Here is a 19,073-nt window from a genome sequence, read left to right as displayed (position 1 = left end):
GTTGGACCTGGCGCCTGTCAGGATTATGGCTTTGCCAGAAAAGCTCTCCCCGTGGCTTCTCGTGGACTTCTGACTCAGCGTTCTACACGAGATCCACGAAGTTACAGCCTGGGAGAAACACCTCGGCTGTGCACTTTTGCGTGAAGCAGAGAATATTGCTTCGTTCAGCTCGTCTCATCTTCTCTTTCTGGTCCTTTAGTCACGTTTCTCATCATCACCATCGGATTATTTTTGGTTCAGAAGTGCACAGTTAATTTGCTGAGTCCAAGATCTTAAGTGATGCAGCGATTTTGCATCTTTTCAATCCTTTTCCTTTCATTTGAACAATACTATTATGTTTTTTTTTTTATTATTATTATTATTATTTGACATTTGTAAAAATCTATATAACCCAGGTTTAGAAATCTTATTTACAATAATAATAACAGTTAAAACCATTTGCACCTTTAAAGGCAAAAAATTTCACAATTGTTTTTTTTTTTTTTTTCCCCCACAAACCCAGTTAATATGCAAACAGCATGAAGTCAAACGATTACAGATCTCAAAAACAACTCTGTAACTCTGTGTTTCAGAACCGGTCCACCCTCCAGCTCCACTGAATCGCATCATGGTTTCGGTTTTTAGTTTTTTTTTTTTTTATTAAAGAGGGCAGAAGAAGAAGAGGAGGACGAGAGAAAGAATTAGGGAAGAAACAGACAGAAGGAAAGATCTTGTTCAGCCCTCATTAGTGGAGCGAGACAGGTGAGAGGAGTTGAAGGTGTTACTGGCGGTGGTGGTAATAAAAGGAGAGCTCTGTCTCCCCCTGGTGGTGCAGCGCGGTTTCACAGGGCGCCGTCGGCGGTACAGCCGGCTCCCACCGTGTAGCGGAGCTCCTGCAGGTTGGACACGCCGTGGAAGTGCACGAACGCTCCCGCAACCACCAAGATGTGGAACAGCTGGTGTGAGTGGAACTGAGGAGCAGGAGAACAAATAAAAATAAATCATTAAAAACATGTCAAAAAAATAAATAAAAATGCATGAAGCAGCCAGGTCATGTACACAGGCGAGGACCATCAACTACTGATAAGAGACAACCATGACATATATGAGAGTGTGAGAGAGAGAGAGAGAGAGAGTTTGAGGAAGAGCATGAGGGAGAGAGAGAGAGAGTTTGAGGAAGAGCATGAGGGAGGGAGAGAGAGAGAGAGTTTGAGGAAGAGCATGAGGGAGGGAGGGAGGGAGAGAGAGAGAGAGTTTAAGGAAGAGCATGAGGGAGAGAGAGAGAGAGTGAGAGAGAGGGGGAGAGTGAGAGGGGGAGTGCGAGAGAGAGAGTGTATGAGGACGAGCATGAGGAGTGAGCAAGTGAGTGAAGAGAGAGAGGGTGTGAGAGAGAGGGGGTGAGAGAGAGGGGGTGAGAGAGAGACAGAATGTGAAAGAGAGTGTGAGAGAGAAAGAGAGTGTGAGAGAGAAAGAGACAGAGGGTGTGAGACAGATGGGGAGAGTATGAGGAACAGTATGATGGGGAGAGAGAGAGAGAGAGAGAGAGAGAGAGTGAGAGAGAGGGGGAGAGTGAGAGGGGGAGTGCGAGAGAGAGAGTGTATGAGGACGAGCATGAGGAGTGAGCAAGTGAGTGAAGAGAGAGGGGGTGAGAGAGAGGGGGTGAGAGAGAGACAGAATGTGAAAGAGTGTGAGAGAGAAAGAGACAGAGGGTGTGAGACAGATGGGGAGAGTATGAGGAACAGTATGATGGGGAGAGAGAGAGAGAGAGATAGAAAGGGTTCCCTTTTGAGGAAGTATAAGTGAAACACTTCTTGTGAGCGCTGCGTCACCCTCCTGCTGCACCTTCTTTTCTTTTCCACAGTGAGTGACACTACAACTGTGTGTCAAAATAGCGCTAGAAAGTTCCTATAAAAATAGGATTTCTTTAAGTATCATCTTTCCTTTCTACTCCGTTTCCCTGAGTGAGGCTCCAGTAATAACACTGAAGCCAGCGCTCTACAAAGAAAGCCTATTTTTGTAAATCCTCAATCATAAATGATGACAGTACTGTTACACTCTCTGCATCATTTCAGTACACTGTTGTGTGTAAATATTTCTGCAAGAGTTTTCTGAGGTTTTAAATTCCTTGAGTCACTTGTTCACCTGGTGATGATCGCTGCTTGAAAGATACACGACATTCGCGTCCCTAATCATCATAACCAGATTCATTAACAGCTCTTTTGTCGACATCATTAACAAGCTGAAAAAAGCGAAATGATCAGGATCTGCCCGTGTGATGTGTGTGTATTATACACGTCTGTGAGCTATACACACTCACCCAGATGTCACATTTGCCGGGGAAGAATCTCTCAGGGATGCGCGCGGCATAAAGGCAGGCTCCAGTGATGTACAGGGCAGCCATGAGGAAGAGCCAGCCCATCTGTCCTATAGTGGTGGCCCTGAGGAAGCCCTCTGAGATTACGAAGTGCAACGTGGGGACAACTCCACTCAGGCCCAGGCCCACAAACACACCTGTCACACACACACACACACACATACACAGTTTATTAGAGATACACATTTTATTTATTAAAAGTAACCAGGAAACTCTTAAAGGTCAGTCAGTAGCTTCACTACAGATCAGCTTGACATCACAGATGAACCCCTTAAATAATGTAAACAAATCACATCTCTATCTGATTTCTGCTAAAAACTGCTTCTGTATGGAAGAGTGTACATGATTTACAACCATGTCTACATTACCAGGCTGAAGTGACCTATATCTGCTTCACCTTCTGGACCTGACCACGAACAGCTAATGAGCTGTTAATTTGCCAATTTTGAAGTGGAGCTGTTTTCTGACACACTTTCTACTTTAATATATAGTCTCACTAATAATATATTTTATTGCTGATGTGTTTTTCCAGCTATAAATATGAAAGAAAATCAGAATGATGCAATGAAGCCTCACATCCTGTCTTGCTCGACATTATGGTAAGATGCTCAGTGCAGGCAATCCCTTAAGACAAGGCTTCTATAGGGTGCCAATAATTTTGCACTTGCCTACATACATAACGGTGTAATGCAACTGCTTACCAGCTCTCACTCCTCTGTACTGCGGCGTGGCGAAGAAGTCGCACTGGGAGACGGTGATGGCAGCAAGGCCCAGGATACACACCACGATCAGGTAAACAACACAGGGCTGAGGGGAGCAGTAGAAGGAGTAGTAAAGCCACGGCACAAAACTACCCATGATCAGGAAGGCGATGCCCGAGTAGTCCAACCTAAAGCAGGACAGAGGAGACGTTTTAAAAACCCAGAACATTTTAAATACAGTCCTTTTCTTGAGAAAGAAACTGAAGTGTGTATATATACAGGATTTTACAGTAAACACCAGATTTTCACAGAAGAGCATCATTTTTATTCATCATTATTGTTTAAATGATTGCAGAGAGAGAGAGAGAGAAAAAAAGAGAGAGTGAGAGAGAAAGTGAGAGTGAGCGTGAGGGAGAGACAGAGAGAGATTGAATGCGTGTGTGTTAGAGAGAGAGCAAAAGAGGGGGGGGGTTGAATGTGTGTGTGTAAGAGAGAGAGAGATTGAATGCGTGTGTGTTTGAGAGAGAGCAAAAGAGAGGGGGGGTTGAATGTGTGTGTTAGAGAGAGAGAGATTAAATGTGTACATGTGTTAGAGAAAGAGAGAGAGAGAGATTGAATGTGTGCGTGTGTGTGTTAGAGAGAGGGGAGCATGTGAGTGAAAGTGAGAGAGAGAGAGAGAGAGAGGGACAGCATGTGAGTGAAAGAGAGAGAGAGAGAGAGAGAGAGAGAGAGAGAGAGCGAGAGAGAGGGACAGCATGTGAGTGAAAGTGAGAGAGAGAGAGAGAGAGAGCGAGAGAGAGGGACAGCATGTGAGTGAAAGTGAGAGAGAGAGAGAGAGAGAGAGAGAGACAGCATGTGAGTGAAAGTGAGAGAGAGAGAGAGTTTGAGTGAGTGAGGGAGACAGAGAGATTGAGTGAATGAGAGAGACAGAGAATGAGAGCGAGACAGAAAGAGAGAGAGAGAGAGAGAGACAGAGAGAGAGAAAGAAACACACATCATTATAAGCCTAATTATTTTTCCTCACTTTTGGCTGTTTTTTTCCCTTTGAGTTCCTAATAATAAAAATTCAAAACACTGTTTTTACATCTTGACATCAGCGCATCTTCCAAGTGAGAGATGGAGGAAGGGGCGGGGCTTTCAAAACACTTCCGTGAGTGTTATTATTCTAGACTCGTGCATCATTTGGCTTATCTGCCATTTTAAGGGGTGGAGTCAAGCATGCATTTTATAATGATTATTTGTAACTGCGTACTCTGATCAAAATGAAGTCTGAAGTCAGGTTTGTGTTTCTGCATTAACAAACTTACATGTAATATAAATGTGTACACTAGGTGGCAGTGTTGAACGCTGCAACCATTAATCCTGGGCAGAGACTTCAATTACAATTTTCTGGTCATTTTAAGGCAGAACTTTTTTGCATTACTTTGCATTTCATCATAACCAACTCGATTTATGGGACGGGATTTTCTGCTCCCTCTTCAATAATTCAATCACCCATTATACGTAGAACAGAGAGAGTAACACTTTTAATCAATAATAGTTCAGTTTCACCGAGTACCGCTGCACACGATCAATACAACAGCGTACATTTATCGAAACGGAACAACGAGCTGGACACGCTCGCATTGATCAGAACCGTTTCTGTATTGTACTGCTTTGGGTGTTGATGTGCGTGCATAAAAACGTGCGAGAGTGCGTGTCCAGTAAACACACTGACTTTGAGAATATCCGAGAGACGCCCTCTGAATGGCAGTAGACTGTGTGGAAGAGCCAGGAGAAGGACAGGCAGAGGATGGCGCCCAAGAAGAACGCTCCAATCACAATCTTCTCCTGAAACGGTGCCACGAACGACATGTTGGGCCTGAACATGTACACGATCCCCAGACACAAGAAGAACAGGCAACCTGCCCACACACACACAGCAGAGAGAGACAGAAAGGGAAGCAAAGATTAGAAATGAGAGTGGACAAGGATTCATTAAAATTGTTATATATATACATACATACATACATACATACACAAACACATATATATATAAGCACATTTGTGAGGTCAGACACTGATGTTGGACGAGAAGGTCTGGCTCACAGTCTCCACACTACTTCATCCCAAAGGTGTTCTATGGGGTTGAGGTCAGGACTCACCAAACTCACTCATCCATGTCTTTATGGATCTTGCTTTGTGCACTGGTGTACAGTCATGTTGGAACAGGAAGGGGTCATCCCCAAACTGTTCCCACAAAGTTGGGAGCATGAAATTGTCCAAAATGTCTTGGTATGAAGCTGAAGCATTAAAAGTTCCTTTCACTGGAACTAAGGGGCCGAGTCCAACCCCTGAATGCAATGATTTGGAGGGGTGTCCCAAAACCTTTGGCAATATAATGTACTTAACAGAATCCTGACTCTCAATACACAACCCTACATGTTGTCCACTAGGTGGCAGAACAGTATCAAGTACACCTGATTTCTCAATTGTTGCAATAGTTTGATTGTCTAAAAATGTAAAAGAGGCAGGTTTGAGATAAAACAGATTGAGATATGAGGTAAAATAAAAACAAAACCCTGAAGTTGAGCATCTGGCTTTAACAGAAATGAGCCACTGGCTACAGTCAGCGTGAAATCACTCATTTCCAGGGCCATAAAGTCGCACTACTGTTTAACAGACATCCTCCTCTGCATGTAACTAATGCTTGCAGTCTTCAGACACCATGGCTCTGTCCCAAGAAACACGGCACTCCTGCAAGCTCTATTAAGTTAATTACTGGTGATTAGAGCAGGTCGTAGATTTGCAGCATGGCATCAGTGCAAACGTAAGCAAATGATCATACTGTGGAATGTTAAAAAGCAGACCACCAAAACTGCTGCTCAGAGAATCTCTTACACGAACTGTAAGAGGCCTGTGTGTGTGTGTGTTTATATTCGCTTTCTCACCGAGAAGGTGAGTCCAGATGTTGCCTGTCTCTGTGTGGATTCTGAAGATGCTCTTGAAGCACGCTCTGAAGGACGGCATCGGTGGCCTGTGTCCATGCAGGAGAAAGTCATTGTCCTTTAGCCAATCGGGCAGTACGTCGTGAGGGATGACACGCCACCGTCCCTCCCACATCTTCACCACACAACAAGATAAACACAACAAAAAACATCAAATAAACAACAAGAAAAACTACTGGTCATCCACAAGAAAGAAAAAAAAAAAAAATACAAGAATGGTTTTAAAACAAACAAAAAAAACCCCTAAGAAAGAAAGAAAGAAAGAAAGAAAGAAAGAAAGAAAGAAAGAAAGAAAGAAAGAAACTAAGAAAGACTGAAAGAAACTAAGAAAGACTGAAAGAAAATTAAAAATACTTGAAACAGAAGAAATTACACAAAAAAATAATAATAATGTCACAAAATAAACTAATCAATAATACCAAGAAAGAAAGAAAGAAAGAAAGAAAGAAAGAAAGAAAGAAAGAAAGAAAGAAAGAAAGAAAGAAAGAAAGAAAGAAAGAAAGAAAGAAAGAAAGAAAGTTGAAACAGGATAAAGTAAGTGAAGTAGATTGAGAAAAATCTGAGTGAGGAATTCGACACACATTGTTTTGTTCACTGACACACCAAACCAAACGCTCTGCTGATTCCTGGAACACTCACACCCAAGCTGTTCGTAGAAGTTTTCCACTTTATCGAAAATAACAGCAAGGCATTACACAACAATCTGAAAGGACAGCAGCGCATTTCTTTCTGCAGCAGTGTGTCCTGTATGCATCTGTATCAGTGAAGAGGGAGAAACGTGTCCGGGACACGGCACAGGCCCGGGAGTTTATTATCCCACAGCGGAACCTTTAATGTACTTCATTTCTGCCTTGAAACGGGACTCATTTTTCAGAGTTATTACCCCAAAAAAAGAGAAAGAGCTGAAGTTGTTGAGCGAGTGCGAGACATCATCCAGAGTGATTAATGTGGTAATTGAAGGCCTGTGGTGAGCAATTTCAGTAAAGGCTCGGGCTCATTGGAAACACGACGACGCTCCGATGCTCTGGCTCTAATGGAGCGGCGGCTGAGAGCCCAGATCAGACCGATTGGAGAGACTCTTACTCAAAGAGTTGCTTTTAACCCAGAGCCGCTCTTCCTCTAAGTGAGGAGGTGAGAAAGAGGGTGAAAGGGTGTTGAAAGATAACAAGACTTGAACTGGAAGGCTTTTGACCCACACAGAGCTGACTGTTTTGTCTGTCCCCTGCTGCACTTTGGGCTAGAATAGCGATCCGCCTGAAGACGGGAGACAGCTAATGAGTGCTGGCAATGAATCCATGCTGATCATCTCAGTTCCACATGGTGACAGAGGAACATGAATGCAGCTGCAGCTGTCTGGCACAAACTGAACATTCTGAGGATGTCTCTGTATTGATGAGAGCGGTCATGAGACTTCTCTGCAGCCGTCTACACGTTCAGTTATAAAATAACCTGGGCTTTTTCACCCAGTTAGTGTCCCAGCTATTTTCTTTCTCTTTTCTTTAATTCATAGTTGTCCAGAGGAAGAAAAAAAATATTGCTAATCCTAACAGACTTCAGTAAAAATATTCATTTGGTATATAGCTATATACCTTTAACACCTATAGTATAAAACTTTATCATTATCCACCATGATTATGGACAAGGTTGTAAAAACATCATAGTCTGCAATTATCCTTTTTATTCATTTTTGCTCCTTTTTTTTAATTGCCTAATTTGGTGCAAAAAAAAGCACATGCAGAGGGATTTTCCTCTGGTTAATCTTGTGCTTGAGAAGCGTCCAGGATTAAGCGACCAGGATTAATCAATTCTTGCCAGTTCCTGATTAGCGTCCATAGCTAAATGTTCCCAGATTTTTAGTCACACTTGTACCCGATTTCTCAATGCACCTGATTTCAGTGAGGCAGCTAAGCGCTGTGTATAGATTATGCGCATTATGTGTATAGAAAAGTTTTAATGTTCCAGCTCTATCTTTTAAAGCTCAGAGTATGGAGGGCCAGAAGGAAAAGTGGATTAATCAGCATACATTAATTCCTGATAAATTTGTTTTTCAGAATCAGGAACAAGCAAGGATTTGAAAACACTGATACCGAGTAAAACAATCATAACCTTCCTGCATTCTATATGAAGAGCTCAGAAGACTCCGAGATGTCACCTCAGTGTCAAACACCTTGTTCATAATCAATAATAAAAATTAAAAGGCTAGTTAGATGCATATATATGTTAACATGTGATGTGTGGAATCTACAGCGCAACACATGTTGAGAGCATAAAGTGCTAGATCAGAAACTCTAAGATAAAGATCTAGCTACAGAGAGTCATGCTCTCATTTTCAGTGTGCCTCACTGCATGATGTCAGCTCAGTTTCTGGGCAACCAAAACATGTGACTGGGCAACACACTGGAGCTGATACATTCCCAGCGGGCTAGATAATGAATTTCTGATTTTGTCTGTGTTTGTGTGTTGTGACTGACCTTATGGACAAACTCCTCCATCTTTTCCATAGCATGGTGAGCTTGCAGCAGCGGCGTCATCCCCATGAAGCCTTCATCCGAGCTCCTCTCCTCCTCTGCCTCCGTCTTCTCGTCTGGTTCATGGTGTACTGTTCTTCTACTGGCTGTAGTCTGAAAACACCAACAGAAGTGTCAGGATACCCGATCCTCACAACACCAGGTGTGTTTACATGTACAAAATGATCTCAAAGCTCCAAAAAGAAATAAAATCCGATTTTGGAAATGATTTGATCGGATTTGCGTGCACTTAAGTAATCTAATATGGGAGGAATCCCAGGCATGTGGGTCGGTCAGTGAGCCGGGCACTGATCGCATTTCTTTCTGCCCTAAACACATGCCGTATGCAACCTCAAGACACTTTGGGGGAAAAACGATCAATTCTCAGATGGGTTTCGACTGGAAAATGTTTTGTATTGATGGTTTGAAATGCTTTTATTCACATAAACATGTAACATAACAAACCTGATTCCATTTTCACTTATTAACTTAAATGATTTAGTACTTCACTGCTTCCAAAATATTAAAGTGTATGCAAAAACGCACAGAAAACTCATACTAATTAATAATCATATCAACCTCGCTTATAGAATTTTCCGGACCCCGTGCTGTCTTGAAGCACTAGCCTGCCACCTCGCAGCTATTTATCTCTCCTGCACACTGTGCATCATTATAATAACAATTAGGCATGTGGGACAGACACAATGCTGCACAGACAGGCCGATGCATCACTGTGTAACGAAGCAGCTCCTTTCTGTTCTCCTGTACACCACTGTCTCCCTCTCTCTCTCTCGATCTTTCCCTCTTAGGTGAATAAATAGTAAGTAGGCTGCTTATTGAAGATCTGGGCCAAAGGAAACAATACACAGCTAATGGACAGTGACCCTTTACTGATTAGCCAAGAAATTAACTGATAGGAGAGAGAGAGCGAGAGAGAGAGAGCGAGACTAGGAAACAGATGAAGAAAAACAGATTCAAAGTGACAGACAGAAAGGGAACAAAAAGAGAGACACAGATGAGAAGAGAAAGAGTGAAGTAAAGAGACGAAGAAAGACAGAAACTGAGAGAGTGAGTCAGAAAGAGAGAGACTGAGAAACAGATGTAGAAAAACAGATTCAAAGTGACAGACAGAATAGGAACAAAAAGAGAGACACATAAGAGAAACAGAGTGAAGTAAAGGGAGATGAATGGAGACATGACAAGAAAGACAGAAAGAGAGAGAGAGAGAGAGAGAGAGGGTGTAAAAGTAGGTGTTGAGTACGACGGGTTAATGAGAAGTTCTTAATCAGATCAGGTTTGGCCTGAGGGCTGTGCAGTATCTCAGTAATCAGTGCTGATGTGGCTAAGCACAGACCTTATTCTTTACTGATACACGCTTCCTCTCACTGTAATCCACACACACACACAAACCTGAAACAGTTTCTTATTCTCTATACAGTGCACTATTTAAGTAGTTGTTCTCAGTGGAAACAAAAATTACATTCCCTATGTAATCCCCCTACACTATAACACACAATGTAGTGGACAACACATGCACACAATGTACATTAATTAAACAAATGAAATTAACTCTGAGGTGCGAGTGTTTTCTGTCATGTCAGACTGCATCACGCTGCACACTCAGGTTGAACGCAGGATAATCTTTTCCAGTGATATCACCCTTTTACCTACATGTCACTGTTTCACTCGACGTGTCGTAATGTGGTATTTAGTCTCACGGCTTTACGGCTAGACTGACCTTGAAGGTGTCCTGTGCTGAAAACGCTCAGTATTCCAGTCCCACCACATGGGCACAGTCGACTGAGCCGGGAATCTCAGAGCCCCCGCACAAAGGAACAGAGAAATGACGAGGCATTACACTCCTTACGGGAACGCTGCGCTGAGCCCCAGATCATTGCACGTCATCTAATTATATCCATGACAAACCAATAAACAAGCACACACACCCACAAACAACAAAGTGTTTCGGCGTTCCGTGTAATGCTTTTAAACGCACCGCTTAATGCCTGAACACGGGTCCATAAATAGATCCGCTTGGAGCGAGCCTAAGAGCGGTCTGTGAATAGCCGAGCATGTGACGAGCAACACGATCTTATAAGTGGATGATTTGTTAAAATTGAGTGGAACAAATGGGGAGAGACAACCGATCCTACTGTGACGATGTCCTGCCCCATTCCTGTTTTCTTCTGTTTTTGTTTACGCTTGATTGCTTAAAATTAAATTGTATACATGACTAAATTTAATACAAGACAAAGTCGACCTCTTTTTCCTAAAACGATCATGTTCTGTGGTATAAGGAGTGGAAAAAGCATCTTGTTACATCCGGTATAAAAGCATTCCACAATAACAACAACAGCATGGTGGTGGTACCATGACAATGCAGGGATGCTCTGCTGCTTCAGGGCCTGAGCAAGTCTCTGTAACTGACAGAACTATGAATTTCTCTACCAGTAAAGCCAAGCACACTTGTTTTATGAGGCAAGCACTTAGATGGTTTTTTGGCCTAATCAAAGGTTACTTCCTTATTTTATTTCTCTCTTGAAGTTAATAAGAGTCTTTCCACCTTCCTAAAAACAAAACACTCCACTATACCAAAGATTAGTTTTGTTTGTTAAATAACAGCACATTTCTTAACGAGGTTATTATTACACTCATATGTTCACAATGCCTGCCAAGTCCCTATGAATAAGTCGTTACTATAGAAACAATAGCGAGGGGTAAAGTAAAATTTACAGTAAGATGAATAACAATTTATAGAGAAATTTTAATAAGACTTAAAATATCCTAGAGCTACACCCAGTGGGTGATGATGGAGTTAAACTAATAGGTTCCTGACTAGAGCATGTTGAGTTGCTTAAACTGCCGGGAGTCTGAATCGCAGCGACGCCATAACCATCTGCGGTCTGAATCTCACAGAGACCCAACAGGCCATGCTCTCAGTGGGTGGGAAGAGCGCTTTATTTATTTATTTTTACCCCCTGCTTGTTGAGATTAGAGGGTTTGCTGTGAATACTGTTTGCTTATTAAGAGTGTCTGTTACGGCACATATATAAAACTAAACATTTACTGCTGTCCTGACTGTAGCATTGACTGAACACGAACTCTAAATAAAGGAAAAGGAAGAAGGAAAAACATTTGCATCCCTTTCTCAATTTGCATGTACAAATTAAACCATTTTCATGTACAAATATCTCGCAGTTGGAGCTGATCCGAGATGCACTGTCTAAGGAACATGCCGTTTCCTCATTTATTCATCTTAAATTTGCCATTAAATTTGTTAATGACAGTTTCTACTTTTTATACTTTCTATCCATTTATAACCAAGTTCAATGTTGACGAAAGGTCCATGAACCAGGTTTCTAAAAACGTACATAAATCTTTCAGCTTTAAATCGGACGACTACAAAGTACTGGCAATGGAGACGCCTTCACAGATTTTAACTCTCTTCACAGATTTTAACAATTACATGTACAAGTAGTTACTGAAAAAATAATGTTAACATAAAAGTGCGGATAGATTAAACAGAATGCTGTTTTAGAAAATTAATTGACGCTGTTATAAATACACATACACGAGCGTGTTTATGTATATAATGTGAATTTCACCATGATAAGAGTCCTAAATGCAAATCAGACAAGATTTAAAGCTACCGTTAGTGATCGAAATGCTCCAAAAGGTCTCACATGGATGTAATAAAAACAGGCAGGACATGCGTAAGGAGTAGACTTCATAACTTTACATGCAAGGTAAGAACAGATACTAGACACATTGTCAAGGTTAGCTGTATTGTGGTTCTCCACTTTGGTTGCTTGTCAGTAAATGGATCTGGCCAGACTCCTTGAAAAGACAGCCCAGATCTATAATGCATGAATAACCCGTTTCCCCATGCCTGCCAGCAAAACACACTGTGTGTGTGTGTTTGTTTAGGTCTTTCTATAGTCTGTGTCAGTGTTTAAAATGCTGTGTGCACTAGTCATTGTGAAACCACATTAAATTATAGGAGGATGGTGATATAGGGGGTAAGGAGCAGCTCTGAAGCATTCACTATTCCTCGTTCTCTGTGTTGTGGTACACTCATGGGTGTGTGTGCAAGCAGCTGTGGGTTTTATAGAGACTCTTTTGCCTTAAAGAGGCACCAGATGGACGTCTTTTTGACCATGTTAAGCAGACCAATAACAAGGAGGCCACTGTGGGGTTTTGGAGGGGAACCAGCTAATGAAAGACCTTGAACTTAAAAAGAGAGAGAGAGAGAGCGCTATTCATATCGGTGGCCATGGAGGGTGTGTGTGTGTGTGTCAGACCATACGAGATTACACTACTTATGTTGAGCAATATTATCACCGCAGTGGAAAACAGACAAGCGGGCAGAATAACACTTTTAATCAGGACTATTCATGAGTTTTATGCTGACGATGACAAAAAATAAATTCTCAAAAGCATTTCTACTTTCTATACAAGGCTAAATGCCTGATAACTTGCATAATATCCATCAAAAATTACGTGTGTACACATTTTTTGTACACATTTTATATGATGGTTCTGATCACACACAAAAAACACATGAATGAATATGGTTATATAGACAGACATAGATAAAAGCTTTATGTAAAATTAAAACAATTAAAAATAATAATTAAAAAAAGCAACTCTATCCCTACTTTAAAAAATTAAGTTTATAATATTAAACACCAGATTAGTTTTATTACATAATTAAGCCTAAAATCTAATCCTAATGGTGTAAGAACTGTACACAAATTCCTGTGTGTGTTTATAAGTGACAATGTCGCCTTCGCTCTGTCACCCAACACCACAATTACACTTTTGTAAGGTGATCAGTTTAATTGGACTAAAGGATATAAACGGTATTTTTGCACATGGAGGCATGTAAACATTTCATTACTATTCACAAAACAAACAGGACTCCTCAATGTTGTCCAAGATATCTCTTGAGCATGTTTACCACGTGCAGACAAATAAGCTGATTTATCTGCTTACACGCAACAGTGGAGGTGTGAACACACAACACAGGACTGAGCACACACCAAGGCTGTGAGCCTTCATGAAATGGCTGAAATATCATGGCTTGATTCTACACAGAGGTAAAAAAGACGCAGCACTTCTTCTTCTGTGAAATGTGTCTGTTACACTCTGGGCTGAAGTTAAAACTATGCTGACGACAAATAAACAAATAAATGCTAGTACATATTCAGGTGATCATATCAAAGCATACACCGATCAGGTATAACATTATGACCACCTGCCTAATATTGTGTTGGCCCCCCATTTGCTGCCGAAACAGCCCTGACCCGTCATGCACTGCGACACCTTTCTATCAGAACCTGCATTAACTTCTTCAGTAATTTGAGCAACAGTAGCTCGTCTGTTGGTTCGGATCACACGGGCCAGCCTTCACTCCCCACGTGCATCAATGAGCTTTGGCCGCCCATGACTCTGTTCACCACTGTTCCTTCCTTGGACCACTTTTGATAGATACTGACCACTGCAGACCGGGAACACCCCACAGTTTTGGAGATGCCCTGATCCAGTGGTCTAGCCAATTTGGCCCTTCATCAAAATTCTTCCACTTGTCTATTTTTCCTGCTTCTAACACATCAACTTTCAGGACAAAATGTTCACTTGCTGCCTAATATATCCCACCCACTAACAGGTGCCATGATGATGAGATCAGTCTTATTCACTTCACCTCTCTCTGCTCAGATCGGTATATAACATCAAGACAATCCAGATTTAAAAACAAAAGACCAACACATTTATGCATTGGTTATTTAAATACAGCAGTGCGGAGCCTGCACAAAAAAAAGGCTGAAACGATGCAAGTCATTTCAGCTCTTTATGAACTGAGAATTGATTTATTTGACATGATAAATAACTCTCTCAGGGAGGAAAGCGGGAGCTTGTTGAGGGTCTAAATAACCATCCTGCTTTAGATTCAAGTGCACTCAGAGCTTACATTTGGACTTTAATGAGTATCTACTACAAACGGACTGTATAACCTTACGCTCAGTGGCGAGAGACGGCCTGAGAGACTGGTCATTATCTATTGACGTGTGTGATACAGAGGCTATGCAAATTAGTTAAAAGCAGTATTGACTCGAATGATTCCTCGTACCGGTCCTGTAGTCAAATGTTCCACACTTTACCATAAGCTCTGAAACTGTTAGGCACACTATGGTGCAATTTTATTGTCATATATGTCTTGTTATATAAGGACAGAGACATGCATAAAGTGCTAAGAATCGAACGGTCTTGCTTTTCTTTTCCGGTTTTCTACACAGCGTTACGTAACGTTCCCTCATTCCTGATCCATCCTGACCTGTGAAATCCATTACTGAACCCAGTAAATCACCTGGCCTTAAAAACAAGAATTACTTTGTCCTGACAAGCAGCGTGGTGTCCCACTCCACAGACCCTCTTTCAAAGTGCAGCTAAAATGACAATAAATTAGGTTTTGTTCAGCATGAAGTAGCAAATCAATACGTGTGCACGTAAACAAAAAATCGAAGTGGACATTTTGGGCACTTTCTGACTCGAAAGCATGAGTCAGCTTTATTACTCAAGCCACCTGGTCGGCAGAGAAGTTTCCCGGGCAGCCAATCTGCGCAACCAGCATCTTAGTGGCTTTGTTAGCTTTGTTTCAGTTACCCTTTCTGGTTGCTGACTAGACAAAGGAAACCATATGGTCCAACATTTGTGTCTGAAGACTCAAAATTAAAGAATACAGTGACATCTGTAGCAAAAAAAATAAAAAATATTAGGGATAATTCAATACTGATTGCTGTACAGTTGATGCCAATATTCATGATCATGTGTCATTATCCTATTGTAAATTGCTGATCAGAAATAAGAGTGGTATAAAAGCATGGAACTATGCGATATCAGCATGATCTAAGGATCTCTGGAAAACCGAAGGTCACAATCTCCATAAAGCAGAGAGTTTAAATATATGTAGAGCACGCTGGTCACATGATCACATTCTTTCATGGAAAGCCTGCACCATTACCAAGAACCATCCACAGGAACCATAGCTCTAGATCACATGATCACGGCTGACATGTTTTATAGATTATAAAGTTACACAAGTTACACATGTTGTGCCTGTTAAAAAGAGAACCAAGCACCTTGCACCACTGCAATCTACAGTGCATAAGAAAGTGGTTGCAGAACAGCTTCAACTTTGGAGCTAGTTAAAATGATCGTGAATGAAATCGTGAGTAGAGTCATCGTTACACTCCTATTAATGATCCGTTTTACAGTAAAGTCACCTGAACATCTTATCGTCTCATGTGAAAGCAAGTACACTGTTAAAACAGTAAAAACAACTAAAATGCTTATCTCTATTGCTAATGATTCCCATTGCATGACTTCTGTACACGCCTCAGTAGGAGGTCACTGGTTTCCTCATCACATGACATAATGAGCCTTGTGTTTGTGCGAGATTATCTGATGGACAGAAGGTCATATTATAAAGGAGTCTGGAGGGCAGATTAAAATCAGACTCATTAACGATCATCTGAATCATCTATAAGCTACTTTACATGCTGAAGGGCCGCGCACGGTCCATCGCCAAGGTTAGAACACTTCACTGGGTTGTGTGCTGACAGAAAGCAACTGAAAACGCATGTGCTATTTCGGGAGGAAGCCAAAGAATTAAATGACAGTGTACACTAGGAGCAATGAAGAGAAACCCCGATTCACTGTAAGCAGTGATATTTTTAAAGGCAGGATATTCCTCGTAGTGTAAATTAGCTGGAGCGCCCCTTTCCAAGTCAGCTTTGACACTGACTATGTGATAGCTACTAAGGCATTCACACTATGTACACAACACGCGAGCAATGCCTCTTTAAAGGTTATCAGGTTCTTCTAAAACCAGATTAAAACAACAGTCATGATTATGCTAAACAAATTAATTTACATTTCTTGACCGTGTACGCTTACTAGAATGCCTTAAAGAGGAATTCCGACCGTCTCGAACGTAAATAATTTACTAAAAGCATTCAAGGAGGAACATTAATGTCTGAGCAGTTCACTCAAAGTATCCCTGAGGGGTCTGGAGAACTCTTAACCTGTGCCTGGTGCACAGAATGGGCTCCAAGCATACAGGGAAACGACCGACTCCTCTAAATACATAAGTGGAAAGGCAGAGGTCAGATATAGCCGTGTCTGCTGCCTTCCTGGACATCTGACGCCATTTTGTTCCTGGCCTTTGGAAAGGCATGCCACCTGGCTGTGAGGAAAAGCTGAGAGGTTAGCCGAGTGGGTGCTCAAAACAACCAGTTAATATCTGTAGAGGTGCACAGAAGAAAATTCAACTCACCAATGATTACACATTTCTCTTTATTTAAGCGTAACATCATATTATATTTGTTTATAGTTACATTTCCCTATTCCATAAAACCTAAAAGGAACAGCGTTACTTCCTCAATTGTTCGACAAAGTGCAGACACAGATGTCTCCTGACCTTATACACGCTGTGACTTAGTTGTTTTTATGAAGAAAAAAAAAAAGAGTAACTAACAAACAAATAAATAAAAACTATAATGACAAAAAGCAAGTGTTCCTTGTCAAGCTGGTAGAAAAGAATTAATACCAAGCAGAGCAGAGAATTTAGCAGCGCTGTGGCATAAAAGCATTAAATTATACATCATGGTTTTATTTTTCTGTTTTGCAACTAGACGGCTGAAATGATTCACTTCAGGAGAGAATAAACAACAAAATAGACTGTAATCATTCTGTACTGCTGATTCCACTTTAACTGTCAGGAAACTTTTTCCTCAGACAACCCTGTCTCCCCGTCCGAGAGAGTTCCTCAAAGGAAGACAGAAGCTTAGCATCACTTCATGTCCAGAAAAAAAAAAGACTATTTAGTTAGACAACATCTCACTTTTCATGTAAAATACACTGTATTACCAAAGGTTTTGGGACACCCCTCCAAATCATTGAATTCATGTGTTGTGTTTCAGGGGTTGGGTTTGGCCCCTTAGTTCCAGTGAACTAAGTTCCAGGCCGAGCCCAACCTCTGAAAAACACCACCTGAATTCAATGATTTGGAGGGGTGTCCCAAAACGCAATATAGTGTAGCTAGATAGCTACCATAACCTTGACGCAGCTTGAACATAAGGATCTGATGCACTGCTCCTTGTTGCAGATGTATTATTTGTAGTAAAGTGTATAAATCCAAGAATCTTAAGTGTCAATATAACCAAGCAAACACTTTCTCAGCCCTCAAAGATGGCGACCTTGTTAGCCTGCCCTTACATATAACTGAGCATGAGAATACCACCATACCACACGATTTTCTTCAACTTAACCATCTAGGATTTAACACCAGTTATAGTAGTAATAATAATAAAAAATAGTCTGAGAATAAGAACCTTATATTTTCTAAACGTTTATTTCCCCACCTCTTTTCTCAACACACCACATCCTTCGATGTTATCAAAAACATCAGTGTGTAATGCTCTGGACCCACTCAATAATCCTTTAGTCGTCCCTCACGGGAAAGGTCTGAAAGTCGATTGTAAATCAGCGAGCATGTCGAGAACCATCAGCGGTCTGATTCAGTGGAGAAAACTCCACTGCTGAAGAGATTTATGAACCTCTTAATTCGGTGCTGTGCTAATAATTGTCTAATAAAGCAGAATTGTGAGACTACTTGGCATGCCACGCACATTTTTCACAGATCCGTGTCGGTGTAGCACAACGTATGGTGCAGACTGTAAACACGTACACAAAGCGGCACGTAAAACTCACTTTGACGTTTCACTACGGGTTTAACAAGGCCACTGACAGTGGGCAGTAAGCCACATGGTCCGATATCAACACCCCTATCTCTCATGAGCAGTGTCTAGATTTCAATATCTTTTACTACTGTTCTCATTGATGATAAAAGAATGTATTGACTACGACGTTGGCGTCAAAGGTTATACAGGACAAAGAGATGTCCTGATGGTCTACTATGGAGCATCGAGACTTTTTACAAGGTTCAGCCTCATAATTGTTATTGCATCTTTAATCTTGATTGTGTTTGGGGGTTACAGGTGGACTATATAGGAGGAAAAACCTTTCACCAGCAAATCAATACATGTAGGCAATGTCTAGCTTCCTACTATATGTACTACAGTATTGGTGTCCATGCCACACAGACAGAGACCAAAATCTTTGAAAGACATTTTGATTTCAAAGCCACTCTACTCTATCTGAAGTGGTAAAGTAATCCATCTGTTCATAAGAGTTTCATAACAAGATCCACCTTAATAAGTCGCATGTTTAAAAGCAAAGCTCTGCTAGCTCTCTGTTCTGGAAATTACATTTACAGTTTATTTAATAATATCAGTACTGTCTTGCTCTAGAGCATTTAGATTCATTCATTTCCCTTTCACTCGGTTCCTCAAGCCCAAGATGTTTCATGCCGTCATGCGTAAGGTTTCTTGCGCAATCAGGAAGTGACCCTTGTACAGAGTAACCTCTGCGCAGTAAAACTTGGACACGGAGAACAGCTCATTCT

The 19,073-nt window shown here is 41.3% G+C and overlaps 1 protein-coding gene across 2 annotated transcripts in view; it reads right to left on the bottom strand.

Moving 5' to 3' along the window:
* Positions 1–332: 332 nt before the first annotated feature.
* The window catches only part of adipor2 (adiponectin receptor 2), a 35,927-nt gene continuing 17,186 nt past the window's right edge, over positions 333–19,073 (bottom strand). The window contains exons 1-7 of one of the 2 annotated variants that reach the window (XM_058416907.1): positions 10,287–10,418; positions 8,513–8,662; positions 5,985–6,156; positions 4,772–4,958; positions 3,055–3,242; positions 2,297–2,490; positions 333–950 (exon numbers count right to left, since the gene is read on the bottom strand). In XM_058416907.1, the coding sequence (XP_058272890.1) occupies positions 822–950; positions 2,297–2,490; positions 3,055–3,242; positions 4,772–4,958; positions 5,985–6,156; positions 8,513–8,578 (936 nt within the window). In that variant the 5' untranslated portion in view covers positions 8,579–8,662; positions 10,287–10,418 and the 3' untranslated portion in view covers positions 333–821. Of the gene's footprint in view, positions 951–2,296; positions 2,491–3,054; positions 3,243–4,771; positions 4,959–5,984; positions 6,157–8,512; positions 8,663–10,286; positions 10,419–19,073 lie in introns of those variants that run through there. The other variant, XM_058416906.1, reaches the window with a different exon arrangement.

The sequence above is a fragment of the Hemibagrus wyckioides genome, linkage group LG19, assembly GCF_019097595.1.
Source record: "Hemibagrus wyckioides isolate EC202008001 linkage group LG19, SWU_Hwy_1.0, whole genome shotgun sequence".
NCBI classification, from domain to species: Eukaryota; Metazoa; Chordata; class Actinopteri; order Siluriformes; family Bagridae; genus Hemibagrus; species Hemibagrus wyckioides.
The sequence above is the reverse complement of the archived record's forward strand: the minus strand, read 5'-3'. Positions and strand labels throughout refer to the sequence as shown.